At 38.0% G+C, this 18,291-nt stretch overlaps 3 protein-coding genes and 3 pseudogenes across 4 annotated transcripts in view; all 6 read left to right on the forward strand.

Moving 5' to 3' along the window:
• The first annotated feature begins 619 nt into the window (after window positions 1–619).
• Window positions 620–3,211, forward strand: LOC148728468 (uncharacterized; annotated as a pseudogene).
• A 1,639-nt stretch (window positions 3,212–4,850) lies between these two features.
• The window catches only part of LOC111320909 (uncharacterized), a 21,553-nt pseudogene continuing 8,112 nt past the window's right edge, over window positions 4,851–18,291 (forward strand).
• Window positions 6,939–10,088, forward strand: LOC148728469 (uncharacterized; annotated as a pseudogene). The gene is made up of 2 exons (XR_015988526.1): window positions 6,939–7,478; window positions 7,556–10,088. The product of XR_015988526.1 is annotated as an uncharacterized LOC148728469 (transcript).
• LOC148728470 (uncharacterized) overlaps window positions 11,866–18,291 on the forward strand; it is an 8,245-nt gene continuing 1,819 nt past the window's right edge. Inside the window, exon 1 of the mRNA XM_088724560.1 lies at window positions 11,866–12,038. Within this exon, the coding sequence (XP_088580686.1) occupies window positions 12,004–12,038 (35 nt within the window). The 5' untranslated portion in view covers window positions 11,866–12,003. The remainder of the gene's footprint in view (window positions 12,039–18,291) is intronic.
• Window positions 12,542–15,551, forward strand: LOC148728471 (uncharacterized). The gene has a single exon (XM_088762952.1). It carries the CDS (start codon window positions 12,663–12,665, stop codon window positions 15,549–15,551), a length of 2,889 nt encoding a protein of 962 aa, XP_088619078.1. The 5' UTR covers window positions 12,542–12,662.
• The window catches only part of LOC148728472 (uncharacterized), a 3,162-nt gene continuing 418 nt past the window's right edge, over window positions 15,548–18,291 (forward strand). The window contains exon 1 of the mRNA XM_088724557.1: window positions 15,548–18,291. This exon is cut by the window's right edge and continues 418 nt beyond it. Coding sequence (XP_088580683.1) covers window positions 15,735–18,212 — 2,478 coding nt within the window. The 5' untranslated portion in view covers window positions 15,548–15,734 and the 3' untranslated portion in view covers window positions 18,213–18,291.

Here is an 18,291-nt window from a genome sequence, read left to right on the forward strand (position 1 = left end):
TTTGATGTGTGCCGAAGTTGCAGGTAGAAGCGAGGTGTTTGAGCTTAGCGGCGAAAGTGGAAACGCTTTCTCCTTCTAGTTGAATGCAGTTGTGAAACCGGTATCGTTCTGTGATAAGAAGTTTCTTCAGAGCAAAGTGGTCCTTGAGAATGGTTGCGAGATCACCATAAGTTTTCTCTGAAGGAGCTTCTGGTGAGCACAGGTCTGAAAGGACTTTGTAAGCTTTGGAACCGATGACAGAGATCAGGGTTGCTCTGCGTTTGAATCGTTTGCCTGTATTGAATGAGGAATTTTCTTGCTTCCCAAGAAAGATGGAACTTTTAGGCTCATACTTAACCTTAAAAGTTTTAATGAGTTTGTGACACATCATCATTTCAAGATGGATTCTCTTCAGACTATAATTCACCTGGTAACACCCAACTGTTTCATGGCATCTATAGATATGAAGGATGCTTACTATTCCATCCCTATTAAAAGTGAGGATCGAAAGTATTTGCGGTTTAAATGGGCAGATAAATTTTAAGAATTCACTTGCCTTTCCAATGGGTTGTCGTGTGCCCTCCACCAGGTCACAAAAATTCTGAAACCCCCTTTAGCTGCTTTACACAAACAAGGGCATATGTCTATTGCACACCTGGATGACTTTTACTTACAAGGTTGGACTTATGACGATTGTGCCAAAAGTGTTATAGATACCACAGTCTTACCTGATAAGTTGGGTCTGGTTGTCCACCCTGAGAAATCCAGTTTCATTCCCTCTCAGGGGCAGGTTATTCTGGGCTTTATCATTAATTCATTAACCATGACAATTCAACTAACAACGGAGAAGGCTTTGGGCCTCAAAACTGTTTGTATTGAGTTTTTGCGAGCTACCACTTTATCTATAAGGGAAGTAGCAAGTGCAATTGGCAGAATTATGTGGCTAGTTTTCCTGGGGTGAGGCACGGACCTTTGTTCTAAAGGCACTTGGAGCACAGGCACTTGCCTCACAGCAGGCAAAAGGAAATTTTAATGCTCACACATGTCTCTTTCACAACAAGCTAAGCGTCAATTGCAGTGGTGGTGTGATAATGTGATGACTGTCCACAATGTGACATCGCATGGGGAACCCCAACATCAAATTATTACAGATGCCTCCCTCTTAGGGTGGGGAGCTGAACATGACAGAGTATCCACTGGGGAGAATTGGACCCATGTTAAAGCCCAGTACCACATAAACTACCTGGAAATGCTGGCTATCTACTTAGCCTTACAAACGTTTGCTAAAGGCTGGGTTAACACACACATTCGAGTAATGTGCGATAATACCACAGTTGTGAATGTAATTAGTCACATGGGAACGAGTCATTCCGATTCTTGTAATTCACTAGCCAATGAATTTGGGAGTGGTGTATAGCTAAGGACTTTTGGTTGAGTGTTGCCCATATCCCTGGTAAACAAAATCTTGTTGCTGATTTTGAATCTCGAAGGAACCAAAGGGAGGCAGAATTGCAGCTTCATAAAGGCACACTACAAAATGCTCTATCAAGGTTTTTCATACAGACCAGACCCTGAAGCTTTCACAATAGATGCACTCTCCTTACAATGGTCTAAACTGGAATTTTACGCCTTTCCACCTTTTAGTGTAAATCCCGCAGTTCTGAGTAAAATACAGAGAGAGGATGCTCTAGGAGTTGTTGTGTTTCTGGATTGGCCAGCCCAAGGTTGGTATCCCAAAGCTCTGGATATGCTGAAACAGGAACCAATTTACCTCAAAGCAAGAGCGGACCTACCTCGGTTACCAAGTCATCCAGAGGAAGTACACCCAATTTGGCACAAAATGAACCTCCTAGTTGGTCTCTTATCAGGGAAAGTCTAGCTAAATACCATTTATCATCAAGTGCAAAAGATGTCCTTATGGCCTCTAGGAGAGAGGATACTTCTAAGCAGTACTGCACATATTTAAAGCGCTGGAGACAGTACTGTGATGACAAGGATATTGATTTATTTCAACCCGGAGTACACAATGGTCTCGAATTACTTGTCTCTTTATACAAGGCTGGTCTTGGTTACAGTGCTGTTAACACAGCCCGCTCTGCCCTGTCTTCCGTCCTTATTTTGGAAAGCAATGAAATGTTTGGTTGTTCTGTGCATGAAGGGCATTTTTTAATTAAAGCTATCCCTGCCAAAATACACTGAGATATGGGATGTTCATGTTGTGTTGGATTATTTGAAGACCTTTGGTGCTTCCAGTGCTTTATCGCTTAAGGAACTCATGCTAGAGTTAACCATGTTGCTGTGTTTTACCACTGGCCAGCATGGACAAACTATCCATAAGTTTGACATTAACTACATACAGGACTTGGGTGATTGGTACAGAATTTCTGTCCATGAGAAGCTAAAGCAGACTAAACCAGGCAGACATTTAGAGTCTATAGAACTATTTGACTTTCCAGAGGACAAGGAACTTTGTGTGGTGCAACATTCGAGGGAATATATCCATCGGACTGACCCTTTGCGCAACAATCATTCCAGTTATTAAAGGGTGATAGTTTCTAAAGAAACTGTTTGGGGCTGCGTCGGTGGGGGTAACGAAATAATTTGAATATATCAACAAAGTTGAAATGGTAAATTGGCCACCGTTACGATAAAAGCTGACATTTCGAGCGTTAGCCCTTCGTCGGAGTGAAGGGCTAACGACGAAGGGCTAACGACGAAGGGCTAACGACGAAGGGCTAACGACGAAGGGCTAACGACGAAGGGCTAACGACGAAGGGCTAACGACGAAGGGCTAACGACGAAGGGCTAACGACGAAGGGCTAACGCTCCGACGAAGGGCTAACGCTCAAAACATCAGCTTTTATAATCGTAACGGTGGCCAATTTACCATTTCAACTTTGTTGATATATTAAAATTATTCTCAGTTATTGTTAAGCTATGTCAAACCCTTTAAGCCAGTAGCAAGGGACACTGTTTCCAGATGGGTTAAGAAAGTTTTGCAATCTGCAGAGATTGACATAACTTAGTATTCTGCTCATAGCTGCAGGGCTGCTTCTACTTCCAATGTTAAGGTTAAGGATTTGAACATTGCTGAAATTATGAAGGTTGCCGGTTGGTCAACTGCGAGTACCATTGCGAGGTTCTATGATAAGCCAATGTCCAATACTTCAGCTAACTTTCGCTCTGTACTGTTAAATCCAAGTGCCAAGTGATCTGCTAGTTGTATTTTGTATTTTTGTTTTGTTTTGTTTGGGATTTTATTCCCTTCATAAAATACCCTTTTACTTGTATTACTGTTTCGTGTTACAGGACTTTGAAATCTCATGTGACTTCGCAAGATAGAAGATAGAATTACATGATAATGAGATTTACTTGTAAGTTGAAGTTTGATTGAGATTCTGTCCAGTCATCAGTCCGGAATGAAGGAGTCACATGCCCTTATTCCCTCCCTCCCTCATTTTTTCCTGTACCGCTCACTTTGAAGACTGACTAGCAATGCGCATGCGCATCTCGTGTGTCTCCTTCGTTCCGGACTGATGACAAGACAGAATCTCGATCAAACTTCAATTTACAGTTAAGTCTCGTTTAATCACGTAATTCTGTCTCATCACAAAGTAATCGATCTGGGCGGAGGTTCGTATTGTGTGACAGAGTTTGGAAACAGCGTGAGTGTCACGATCAAAGGTGGTAACCCTACATGTAGATGCCGTAATTCCCAGAGCACAGCAGGTCCTTTTTCTCACATTCTTGGCGTGATTGATACCATAGGAACACTTCCTGTATTCTTGGATGGCTTCAACAAAGAAAAAGGTAAATCACGCAGCATACTCGGTGCTAACATTCCAAAAAGGGTGGGCAAAAAGGCCAAGGAGAAGAAAAAACGAAAGGGACAGAATGATGTCGAACTCACACCAATCATAGAGGAAGTAACAAGACCAGACAGTCAAATAGATTTCCAGCAGCCTCTTGTATTCACAGAAATATGGCACAACAACAACAACTTTTACGCTGTCTTCACAAAAGAATTCGCAAAGGCTAAAAAGTGCGAGTCGTGTAAAGTGGACTTTGCTAGAGGTGGGATAGTGTGCATTCCACAGGACATTGCCATACTTCATAAAGAACCATACTATTACCCTAAGGAAGACGACAAGGGAAGAGTGACTATGGAATGTACGTGGAGTCGGGAGGCATCCAGATTTTATTACTTAAAAAGGATTGCATTCTATGAAGACATCCATACTTTTGGAAGGGAATGAGGGTCATTTGAAACTTTTAAGAGAGGCCTTACACTTGTCCATTTGATTTGTCCATCTTATGTAGTTTGCTACTTATGGTCAATGGCTCTACCCAAGTAAGGGCTAAATCTGCAAGTAGAAGCAGTTATCACCTTTACATTACGTTTTAAGAATTTGATTGTGTGATGGGTCATGTAAGATTTTGTTTTGTTTCGAAAATTGAAAATATAAAACTAATTGCCCTCAGAAAAGGGAAAAATACGGTGGCCCATAAGTGGAAAACACAACACAAACACTGAAAGCACAACATACACAAACTGAAAACACAAAACACACGCTAAACACACCACAAACTTATTTGAAACACAATACATTTATCTGAAACACAACACAAACACTGAAAACACAACACACAAAATGAAAACACAACACACACAAACTGAAAACACAACACAAACACTGAAAACACAACACACAGACTGAAAACACAACACACTTTCCAACGGAGACTGGGCACTAGTTTTGTTTCCGCTGGCCTGTATGATAAGCAGGCGCAATAAAATGCACATGGTCCTTTCGATTTTCGATCCAGAACCTTCAGAGATGTCAATGCTTGGTTTATAATAGGAAGACGGCATGAAGTGCGAAAACTGCCAAGCAGACGATTTGAAAGAATTTAAATTCTGTCATCGCTGTGGTAGAAAGGTTACAGATGTGCCAGAAGAAAAGAAAAATCCCGAAAAGCCACAAAATTCCGAAGAATTCAGACAGAGGCTATCTTCTCGACGTTGTCAAGAGGAAAGCCAAAAGACAAAGAAGAAGAAAGGCAACAAAAAATCCAAGCCTTCTGAAGTAATGATAAACATTGGTTTAATGAAATTGGTGAACGGAGTTATCAAACCGTTAGAGGGTAAGGCCATTCCGATTTGACTACCTTCAGATATTCAGAAATTGCAGTTGCTAAGAAAGGCTATTGAGAGGTATCAAGCATACGACAGGAAATTCGAACCTGATGCAGGATACAATATAGCCTATCCAGATGGAACACAAATCCTGACTTTACCGGGACAGGCAACGCAGATCTTTCAGCTTGATAAGTATAAAGAAGATATTGGAAAGCCATACAATCGGATTTCCTTGTACTTGGTTAAGAGAGAAGAGCTGCTCTGGGAAGACAAAGAGGATGACCCTGAAGATGACCTCATCTCACTCTCTTCCAAAGTTAGTGTAAGTGGTGACGAGAATGATAAGGAGTCTATTGGTGAACCAAATGAAGGTTAGTAGCCAGACTTTTATTAAGAAATGAATGACATCAATAGTACCCTAGACAGAGAAAATGAACGATCAACTTAGCTTAGTCTGTTCTTCCAGAATGCACCATATGTTTGGATGATATAACAGAAAAAAGAGTATCTCCAGTAGGATGCAGCGACGCATTTCACCAAGACTGTCTGGAAGAGTGGCTAAAAACTGCAGATGGCAGTGGTGCCAAATGCCCAACCTGCCGAAATTACAACTGAGTATTTTGCTTCACTTGGTACTGTGTTTCTCGATCTAGTTTGAAACAAACAAAGCACATGTTTTAAAACACGTGAAAACTATGACTGGGAAAACGTGCTTTCACCCATGTTAACATATTCGATATTGAATAAGTATCTTTGCTTTTTTTGGTTTTGATCATGCAGTATCCCCAACCAGCTAAGTGCATGTGGAGCTTGTGTAATGCCTCTTCAGAAAGAATTACAAGACCAAGAAAAAGAAGGTATCGAAGAAAAAAGAGATCCAAAAAGCAGTAACATGGATTTTTTTTACAGCTCCTTACTTTTTAATGAATTAGATGATAAAGATGACAAGTCAGATTCTGACTTGGAGACAGAGGCACACAAAAGCTTCCCCCTCTGCCTGTATCATTAAAAGGCATTCTGTCTGATCTTGCACAGAAAATAGATTTGGAAGGAAACAACATTTCCATATTCAACATATGCAGAAATGACATGTGGGAGGGTGCAAAAAATGATTGGAAAGAAAATCATTTTCTCCCTTTAATAAAATATCAGTTAAATTTAGTGATGATGTGGGGAGTTCTAAGGGTGCTGTAGACCTGGGAGGCCTTACAGGTGAATTTTTGTGTCGGCTGCATTTGCATGCAGACACAATGATAAGCTGTAAAACGCGCGACCATTACTTCATATAAGATAAAATCGCGGATTTTCTCATGACGTTTCACCGTGGATTCCATTTCGTGACATGTTACATGAAGTATTCTCAAAGTGTAATACTTTCGGTAGCCTGTAATACTTTCGGGTGTAATACTTTCGGGTTAAATTCGTTCCTCTGGGGAATATTGGAACCAATCGGATTTGAGAAATGGACAACGCCAACAGCTCGTGGCACACAACTAATTTCCGGAAAGACTCGGAAGCAATCAAATACGAGAAAAGGAAACGTCAACTTCGTCAACAACCATGTGCTTCCGTTCAGCTTTCGAAGGAAGAGGTCCGCCATCTTGTGGTATATTTCACGTGAGCTTATTGCAGTGTTTGTTGCTTCCTAGGTAAGTGATCTTTTCGTTTTTCATCTTTGTGATGGATTTCTTAAAGGGTATTTTGTCCATTTGCCACAGCATTCGCACTACTTGTTTGTCCGGCCGTGTGAAAGGTTTTGAAAGATGCTTTGAAGTTGTAGATCGATGGAAGCTTTCTTGGCGCCAACACATATGAAAGTCACGCTTAACAAAAGGCTCTATCGGATATCGCGTGACACCCGCTGTAACGCGACCGACTAAAGAATCAGCGAATTTTGGAAGATTTTGCTCTCTCTCTTTCGCTTAAAGAACGTTGTCGTTCTGTTACCTCCAGATTATAAAAGCAAAATTGTTAAGCTTTACGTAGAGGTGCAAATTATACCGTTAAACAATAATCTTGTACTGGCAAATAAATATTTTGTGTTGCTGACTCGCGCTATTTTAAGAGGTTTTGATTTCATTTTTTCGAGACAAGGCAAAGACTCTGGGCCGAGGTTTGTACAACGCATGCTCAAATGTGTGCGTTACCGCCAAATTCGAAAAGAATAATAAATTCCGCGTATTTTGATGTATAATTCATAAGGGTGCGGTAAAGTTTCGGCCTGGCAAATGGGCCTTGAAATCAACGCTTTGGTTCTATTTCTGCTGCTAACCTTTATAAACAGCGCGAGTGCGATAGAACAGGAATTCGATGGAGCGGAATCCGGAGATGTCCCTTCATTTACGTACGAAATAAACAAGTAAGTATAGATTCAAGTTTCGTGTATTTCTTCGAAGATTCATTGTGTTAAAGATCCTTTTCTATCTTGTTTGGTAGCTACCTCATCTATACAGTCTGTAAAGAATTAGAGGGGAAAATCGACGACTTAAGTACTGAGTCTGCTTGGTCGGCGAGAATAAGAAGAATTTTTGAAGAGTCTGCGCTGAAAGGTTTAATCTTAAACAATCGTATCGTAAATGTCTTCAAGAAGAAAATTTCGCTTCTTCTCTCGGCGTTGAGGAAAGCTGGTCAAAAAGGTGGTCGCCATGTTAAGAAGCTTAAAGAAAAGTGGCAGAAAGAGACGTACTCATTCAAGATATTCTATAATGAAATTGAAGCGTGTCAGCTACAAGAGGAGAACAGAGGTTTGCGCGGACAAAAGAGAAAGCTGGAAGCATCCCTTGCAGATGAACAGGCGAAAAGGCTAAAGGTAGAAGAGAAACTCGAACAAGTGCTTAACAAAGCAGAAAAGGACGAAAAAAAAATACGAAAAAAAATTTAAGATTCTAGCGCGTAAAATTGCGAAACTGCAGAGAGACGGAAAGAGAGGGCCGGCCAAAAAGAAAAAATTTACCGATTATACGAAACAGCATCAGTCACGTCTTCGACAACAGATGAAGGAAAACTGTCAGGCAACATTATCCTTCCTTGGATTGTACGATTTTATTGCCACAAAAGTAGAAGTTTTCAATGGCGAAACTCAACAGTACGAGACATTTTCCTTAATTGATGAAAACAAGCTGCCACTAAAGGACAAGGACTCAACGGAGCTGACAGATGAAAATTTGGATGAAATTAATATGTGGATCTACATTAAAGATAAATTTAACATTTCTAATGAGGCTTGGCATGAGCTGGCTATGAAAACCAAACAGATGCCAAACAGCTATAAGCTGGAGAAGAAATTGAAAGAACTTAATGCAAAATGGAATCTTCAACCTACACCTGGCCAAGCCGAGGGAGTCCAGTTAAGTTTTAAAGAAAGTTTAGAGGAACAAGTAATCAGGCTTCAGGGGAAAGGAGTTTTGAACATTAACACTAAAATCAAAGTTAAAATTAGTGGGGATGGGACCAACATTGGGAAAAGGCTCAAAATTGTTAATTTAACTTACACAATATTAAATGAAAGAGATATTGCAATGAGTGAAAAAGGCAACTATATTCTTGCCATAATCAAAACTACTGAAAGCTATGATAATTTAAAGGCAACCCTTGCAGATCTTAATGATGAAATGCAGAATCTAAAGCAAATATGTGTGGGTGATTATAAATGTGACATTGAATACTTTTTGGGAGGGGACTGGAAGTTCTTAGCTTGTGTGTGTGGTTTGGGTGCAGCAAATCAGGACTATGCCTGTATTTGGTGCAAATGTCCTAGGAATGAAAGGTTTGACTGCAGCAAGAAGTGGTCCCTCACAGACAGGTCCCTTGGTGCAAGATCATGTGAAGAAATAACTGCCAATGCAAAATCTAAAAAGTTCAATTGTAAATCAGTGCCTTTATTTTCTTTTATTCCCATTGATCATGTCATAATTGACACACTTCACTTATTTTTGAGGATTTCTGACAACTTGATTGAGCTTCTCATACAGCAACTTCGCAGGGAAGATGCAATAGATAAAGTGAAAACTTTCCCTAGTGGGTTTACAAGAGAGAAATATAAACATATGGCTGGATATGAAAAGTTTCTGAAGGACATTGGAATTTCCTTTGACTGGAGAGTAAATAAAGACTCTAAAAAATTAGAATATAGAGACCTTACCGGACCAGAAAAGTTGCTTGTTATGCAAAGCATAAATTTCCAATCACTCCTTCCCAACTTTAAGGAAACTAAAGAAATGGAAAAACTATGGGCCAGTTTTATGGAAATTATTGGAGACCTGAAGCTTGAGTTTACAACTGATGATGCTATTACTCAGTTAACAAATAAGATCAACTCATGGTTTGATAAGTTTCTATGTTTGTATCAAGCCAAAGATGTTACCCCTTACATGCATGCACTATATGCTCATGTGCCTGAATTCTTAAGACTCTATGAAAATATATCCTATTTTACACAACAAGGAATGGAAAAATATAATGATATATCATCCAAACATTATTTTAGATCCTCAAATCATAGGGGAATTTCTGCTTTAAAACAGATTCTTTTGAAGAAAAATAGAATACAGCTCCTAGAAGCAGCAGGCATGGAAAGAATAAAGAAAAGTTATAAGTGTGGAAATTGTGAAGGTCTTGGTCACACCATAAAGACATGCTCAGCTAACTGTAAAAAATGCCAGACTGCAGTTTGTTGTGCACATCTTATCAAAGTTGATGGAAGATGGACACAGAGATGTACTTTGTAAATTCCTTTCTAGTGACTGTAACTTTGAGGGCTAGGCTTCCTAGTTGACATGTTAAAAATTTATCTTATAACAGCCTTGATTACAGTAAATATAAATAAATGTAATATCCATGTGTAGTTAAGATATTCAAAAACTCTTTTAGAATTTAGTATGAACAAATATTTTCATTCCCTCAATCTCAATAATTAACTGACAATGATTATAAACTGATAATAAAATATATCAAAACAATAACTGTAGTTGTGTGATTGCATTTAACTCAGTCTTTAATTTAGCAGTCATCCCTTGTTAGGTACTGGTGTCTATTTCCATCTCCACAAACAAAAGTAAAAACAAGTTGACGGTCATCTTCAATTTCTGACCTCACATACTTGCCCCCTATGAGCTTGTATTCTATTATAGGGTTCCTTTCTGTAATCCAAAATCTCACTGCCCCTTCTGTCACAAAAGCATAATCACTATTTTCGTTTAAAATCCGTTCATCCCATTTGACTCCCAAAAAGCTGTCTAGGTCGTGATTACAAATCCGATAGACTTGCTTGTTTCTTTCCCTTTTTGCACGAGCAGCAGTGGCAATACTCACTTCAAAGACCTCCTCCACAGAAATTTCAATCCTGATTTCTGGATCGTCCTTCCTTCCAGAGTATAGCTTTCGCTTCACTTCCCGATACAAGCGGTCTTGGAAGAGATGCAAACGATCGTCTATGGATTCCATGGATGGTTTACATTTATGTTCCAACCGCATAATAGGAAATTTATCACCATCATATGGCCTCCATTCGTCAAACTTATCACTAAATCCGTTACAATGTATTTTTACTCGCTTGCCTTCTTTGTCGACCTCTTTCGACTCGATTTCGTAAAGGCGATTGTCCTTTTGACGCTTTGGTATTCTGCCCTCGTCAGCTACAGCTTTTAACGGGTTTACTTCGTTGATTAATCGCTTCGGCGCTTTGATTTCTCTTTTTACTCTGGCCGCCATGTTTGTTTTTATCGTTTGCGCATAAAACTTTTGGTCATTCGCGCATGCGAAATATGTCCGCGAGAGTCTGGATGCAAGTCAAAGCAAATGTTAACCCTTCTATGAAATGACTTTGATATGCATCACCACTCGGCGATATTGCGAGTGCCTTGGACACAAAATAAGCTTTATGAGCCCCATTTGGGGAAAAGAAAGTCCCTTCGGGGAATAAATGAGCCCCATTTGGGGAGAGAAAGGCCCATTACGGGAATTATTGAGCCCCTTTTGGGGATTATAAAGCCCACTGAGGGAAATATGCCCTCTTTAACCCGCTGTTTGGGAAATGAAATCGCCCCTAAAGTGAAAATACCTTTCACTGGCCAGACATTTGCGAAAGCTGTTGCAATTTTTAACCTACAAGGGAAGTGTAGAAGTACAATTCATGATATTTGTTATCTAAGGATAGTTTCTAACAGATCTTTAAAAACAGATGTAAGATTTGTTGTGGGAGCTTCCATTGTTGATGTACCGCCATCGAAAGAATTCCACAAACATTCCCCTCGGAAAAATTCCAAGTTCGTTAAACAAGTAAAACGACATAGAGACCGAGAGCCATCTAGAATACCTGTGAAAAAGGTCCTAAATTATATGAAAAAGAGAAAAGCTAGAAGCAAGCTAAAGTTTATTTTTAAGAAATGTACCCCTAAATCTTCAAGATTGTATGACTTGGTTACTCACTATAAATTGTGGTATATACGGTATTTACAAAAATGCAACGCTTTTATTACTTCCTTAGTCAATTTTAAAAGACTGGCAACAAAAAAGTCAAAAAAAAGAAAGCAAACTAGTAGCTGTTGTTCAGGTAAAATTAAAAAATCAACTTGCCCGGCTAAAACATATTGCGTATCAAGGATGAATCTTTTGAGATCAGGTGACGTTGAATTAAATCCAGGTCCCGAACAGAATGTGAACAATCAGACCAATTTGTCAGTGGATTCCTCAACATTGCTTAACTTTCGATTAGGACAGTTGGGATTGATAGCTTTAGATGTGGGTGGTGCAGGTGACTGCTTTTTTAAAGCCGTATCACATCAATTGTATGGTAATCCCAGTCATCACTTTCACATCAGACAAGCTGCTGTCCAATACCTCAGGGATAACCCTGAACGTTTCATTGAAAGCAACACTCAGAACTCATGGAATGGTTACTTGACAAATATGTCAATGCAAGGTACATGGTGTGATGCATTAATTGTACAAGCAGTTGCAGAATCACTTAATATACAAATTTATATTGTAGAATCTCACATAAATTTTGGACAGGCAACTTTAATAGAGCCACGCCATTCATCATCACAGCAACCAAGAACAATATATATAGGTCATGTAAACGAAGTGCATTATGTATCAACAATACCAAATAGCTCTTACTCAGGAAATGAGCACCCTTACAGAAGTCACAATAGTGATTTCAATTTTACAGAACAAAATGTTCTTCCTGAACAAGTACACAATAGTACTGGAAAAAGAAAACACAATAATTATTCCAATCTGAATGATGTTAGAATAACCACTAAGAGCAATGAAAAAAAAAGCAAATGGAATTCTTACATGAATTATTACAGAAATAACGGAAGGGCTGGTAAAAAGAATCAAAGCTGTGAACGTAACAGTGATAAACAAAGTTCACCCACTAAAGAGAATACAAATGCTGTATTTGTAAATAGGTAATGGTAGTCAAAAAAGAAAACACAATTATTCCCATCTGAACGATGTTAGGATAAGTACTAAGAACAGTGAAAACCATGAATGCAGATCCAAAACTCATGAGCAAAAAAATAAATGGAATTCTTACATGAATTATTACAGAAATAACAGAAGGGCTGGTAAAATGAATCAAAGCTATGAATGTAACAGTGATAAACAAAGTTCACCCACTAAAGAGAATACAAATGCTGTACTAGTAAATAATGGAAGTCGAAAAAGAAAACACAATTCTGATGTAAACAATTTAAGAATAAGCACTAACAGTAGTGGAAATGATAAATGCAAATCCAAGACACAGGAGCAGAAAAAAAACTGGACTTCTTACATGAAACATTACAGAAATAACAAAAGGGCTACTAAAATGAATCAAAAGTATAAGTGTAACAACAAGAAGCAAACCTCAACCACTAAAGAAAATAATAATGCTGAAAGTCAAAAAGAAAAAAACGAAAAAATACAAAACATGGCTGCCTTAATAATGAGGTTTCATGACATTGTGTCACAGGGCCCCTTATATATTTGTAGTTGTTGTGATCAGCTGTGGTATAAACACAGTGTTTACCCAGCTACTAAAATAAGAAAATCAAACCCTGCTGCTGAAAAATATCTTATAAAAACAAAAAGTGTCAACAATAAAGAGTGGCTATGTAGAACTTGTCATAATTACTTAGCAAAGAATAAAGTTCCACCCCTTGCCATATTGAATGGAATGAGTTTTCCAATAAAACCTGAATTTTTTTACCTCAATGAACTGGAATGTAGGCTTGTAGCTCCAAGACTTGCATTTCAAAAATTAATGCAAGCTCCAAGAGGAAGGCAATTCAAAATACATGGAAATGTTGTAAATGTCCCAGCAGAAGTAACTGATACTGTCAATATCTTACCAAGGTTACCCAATGATGCTGGTACAATTAAAGTCAATTTAAAGAGAAAATTGCAATACAAAAGCTCAGCATTGTCTCTCAATATAAGGCCACATAAAGTTGTTCAAGCAGCCAATTGGCTAGTTAATAACAGCACTCTCTACAAACAGGAAGGAATAACTGTAAATCAAGACTGGGGAGTAAACAGTTTATTAGGTGAAACTAATCCTGAAAATCAAAATGAACAATCAGAAGAAATACAAAACACCAGTAGCTGCAATAAGCAAAGTAATATTAGTGGAAGTGATGTCACTGATAGTGATGATCACTGGACTGAAGATGAGGCAGAAATACCTGCTGGTGTTACTGACACCATGTTGACGAACACAGAATTTGTTGAAGACAGTGAGCCTCAACATATATTAAATGTTGCACCAGGAGAAGGAACCAAACCCCTAAGTATATTCAGAGATCAATATTCTGAAGAATTAGCGTATCCTGGTATATTCCTTGGTCAAGGTCGGCCGGAAAATAAAGATAGACTAGTTAACGTTCATTATAGCGACATCTGTAAATCTGAACTAAGACGCTCAGATAGGAGAGCTGCTATGTGTGTTGAAAATATATTCTTTAAAACAAAAAAACTTCAAATGAAAATTATGTTAGGGAAATCACAAGTTGCTCTTAGGAAGTGCAAAGGAAATAATAGATCTTTAAATGCAGGACAGTTGAAATGTGAAGGAGCAATAGAGCGCTTGATTCATCTTGATGAAGGATTCCAATTCTTGAGAGCATTAAGAGGTTCACCACCATATTTTGAAAAGGCTAAGAAAGATTTGTTTGCAATGATTAGACAATTAGGACCATCTTCTATATTCTGTAGTTTTTCTTCAGCAGAAACACAATGGATACATTTCCTTCGAATACTTGGCCAGGTAGTTGATCATAAAGACTACACTACCAGTGAGCTTGAAAATATGACCTGGGATGAGAAATGCAGGCTTATTCAAAGTGACCCAGTGACATGTGCTAGACATTTTGATTATCAAATTAGTCAATTTCTCACGAACTTTCTTTTTGGTAAAGCTCAACCATTAGGCAAAATTTCTGACTGGTTTTACCGAGTAGAATACCAGCAGCGGGGCTCACCCCACATACACATGCTTATATGGCTTGAAGATGCACCAGTATTTGGAGTCGACGACGATGCTGCCGTTACAGACTTTATTGATAAAATAATTAGTTGTCAGTGGCCAGTTGATAATACAGAATTACATAAACTAGTGAACAGGCAAATTCACAGGCATTGTCACACTTGTAGAAAAAAGTCAAAGAATGAATGTCGATTTAACTATCCACAACCTCCTATGAGAGCAACTGAAATTCTTTACCCTTTAGAAGCTGACATGCCACAAAATAAAATAAAACAGCACAAAGACACTTGGAAAATAATCAACAAGCAATTAAATGATATGAAAGAAGGCGAACCTATAACATTTGAACAACTACTTGTCAAATTAAAAGTTACTGAAAATGAATATCGACTAGCTGTGAGGTCATCGTTAAATTCACCAACTGTGTTTTTAAAAAGAAAACCGAATGAGTTAAGAATAAACAACTATAATCCTGCTTCCCTCGAGGCGTGGAGAGCAAACATGGATATCCAGTTTGTACTTGATGTGTATGCATGTGCCATGTACATAGTTTCGTATATTTCTAAAGCACAAAAAGGAATGAGTGAACTTTTACGACAAGCATGTGCTGAAGCCAGAAAAGGAAATTCTAGCATAAAGCAACAAGTCCGAGACATTGGAAACAAATTTTTAAACAGTGTCGAGATAAGTGCACAAGAAGCTGTTTACTTTGTTTTACAGCTTCCTATGAAGAAGTCTTCTCGTCAAGTAATATTCATAAATACCACTCCTCCTAATGAAAGAGTTCAGCTTTTAAAATCAATAAATGACATTGAAGAAATGGATGATGATTGTGAAGATGTATATACCAATGGTCTTTTGCAAAGATATGCAAAACGCCCTTTAAGTCTTGAATACTTAACATTGGCAGATTGGACTGCATGGTATGACTCATGTGGAAAACCATATGCAAAAAAATGATTCGAAAGAGATTCTGATAACCTTCCATTAGAAACAGCTGATGATGAACAAAATGACGATGACCTTTTTGAGGATAATCTCATCAATCCCAAAAGTAACAAAAAAAGATCAAAGGCTAGAATTATAAGAAGTGTTTGGTATAACTGTGAAAAAGATCCAGAAAAACATTATCGTGAATTAATAATGCTGTTTACGTCATGGAGAAATGAGGACACTGATTTGTTAGCTAACTGTTCCTCCTACCAAGAACGTTTCATAAATGTAAAAGATAGTATAAATAAGCAAATGAAACTATATGCTGTTTGCAGTGAAGACTTAGACAAAATCCATGAACACTTGATTCATCTTGATGAAGACAATGATCATTTTGACTCAATAGCACCATTTACACAAAACAGAGAATACCAGGATGAGGCTGAGGGTCTTCAAGATTTGCATCCTGATCTCAATGAAAACTATGATTTATCAGAAGATGTTGGAATTCCTTCAGCAATAGAAACTAGTGAACCACTGATACTAAATGAATTACAAGACCAAGAGTACAGACAATTGGTGCAAACACTAAATCAAAAGCAAAAGGAATTTTTTTATCATATCTTGCATATTGTTAAAACATCAGACAAACCATTCTACTATTTCCTCTCTGGAGGAGCTGGAGTGGGCAAGTCCCATCTGGTCAAATGTCTATATCAAGCAGCACTAAAATATTACAACTCCAGAGCTGGTGAAGACTTCAATGATGTTAAAATACTGTTATTAGCACCAACTGGAAAAGCTGCTTTTGGCATACAAGGTAATACAATACACAGTACCTTGGCAATTCCAGCAAGCCAGTCACTAAAGATTTATAAACCTCTTGACTCAAGTAGACTTAACACTCTGAGATGTAAACTTCATGCAGTGAAACTAATATTTTTGGATGAAATTTCAATGGTTGGCAATACTATGTTTAATGTACAAATAAATAACAGATTAAAAGATATTATGGGCAGCAAAGAACCATTTGGAGGTGTAAGCATGATAGCACTTGGTGATTTATTTCAGTTACAACCTGTTATGGATGGTTATGTGTTTAAAGATATGAACAACTCAGAATATCGAGCTCTTGCTTCCAACTTGTGGCAAGAACTATATACAATGTTTGAATTAGAAGAAATTATGAGACAAAGAGAAAGCAAAGAATTTGCTCAACTTCTTAACAGGTTACGAGAAGGTAATCACACTCCAGAAGACATTGCAAAACTTTACCCTATAAATGTCCCCCATTTGTTCATACAGAATTCTAAAGTTGATGAGTTTAATAGGAGAGTTCACATGGCTGCAACTGGTGAAAAGTATACAATTAAAGCCTTAGATAGTGTTGTGGGTGCTAACTCTGCAGAACTAAGGGATAAGATCTTAAAGCAAGTACCACTTGATCCTAGAAAAACTAAGCAATTACCTTTAAACCTTCAACTTGCTGAAGGTGAAAGAACAGAAATCGCAGTGAATCTAAGGACTGATGATGGCATGACAAATGGTGCTGCTAATATTGTAAGGAAGATACAATTACATGACAAAAACAGACCTTCTGGAATAATATGGGTAGAATTTGACCAAGCACATGTAGGAGGAAAAACTAGACATGATTATAGGCACTTATTTGTACAAGGTATTGAACGCAAATGGACTCCTATCAAACCTATCACTGCACAATTTGCAGTTGGAAGAAACAGAACAGCTCAGGTTGTGAGAAAGCAATTTCCATTGAGACCTGCAGCTGCTAAAACCATTCACAGATCACAAGGTGACACTGAGACAAGAATAGTAGTTAACTTTAACACCAGGAGAGCAATACCTCACATTCATTATGTAGGATTAAGTAGAGTAACAACTATAGAAGGGCTTTACATAACTGACCTTTGTGAGAACAAAATAGCTGTAAATCATGATGTTAAAGCAGAAATGCAACGCTTACGGACAGAAAAGCATCTCCACTTTTCTTTAACTCCTATTTATGAAATACATGAACCTACTGTTAAGTTATGCTTCCTTAATTCAAGATCATTGCATAAACATATAGAAGACATACGCAAAGATTTGAACTATTCACATACTGATGTCAGTATATTCTCAGAAACAAGGTTATATACTTTAGACAGCAATACTGCATACACAATTAGTGGCTACAGTTTATTTAGAAATGACAGTCAATGCACAACATGTAATACCAGACCTTATGGTGGAACAGCTGTGTATAGTAAAATAAGTTTTATTCCTGGGTATCCAGTTTGCATGAACACAAATGGCGTAGAAATAACTATTGTAAAACTTGAAAAAATACCACAAATTACCATAATAGGTGTGTATCGGTCACCCAGAGTGCCTGTACGACAGATGTGTTTAGCATTAACAGAACTTCTGACTATGAACTGTTCCCAATTTAAACTATTTATGGGTGATTTTAATGTGAACTGGTTAAATGAAAAAGAGAAACTTCCTCTTTATAATTTCTTCATTAGAGAAAACAGCTACAGGCAATTAATATCATGTTATACAACTGACAACAGAACCACCATAGACCACATTTATACTAATTTACCTGAATCACAGGTGAATTTGCACATTTTAGAAACATATTTTTCAGATCATAAAGCAATCTGTGCATTAATTCGAACATAATTGCTGCTGTAGACAGCCGTCAATATTCTTGAAGCCATCGATAAATTAACCGTAAAAGTGTCAAAGAAACTAGAAATAT

This window comes from Stylophora pistillata, chromosome 6 (assembly GCF_964205215.1).
Source record: "Stylophora pistillata chromosome 6, jaStyPist1.2, whole genome shotgun sequence".
Classification (NCBI taxonomy): domain Eukaryota; kingdom Metazoa; phylum Cnidaria; class Anthozoa; order Scleractinia; family Pocilloporidae; genus Stylophora; species Stylophora pistillata.

Bases quoted from the DNA above. Each gene is read 5' to 3' on its own strand.
- LOC148728471 (XM_088762952.1), top strand. From the start codon at position 12,663: ATGAATTATTACAGAAATAACAGAAGGGCTGGTAAAATGAATCAAAGC.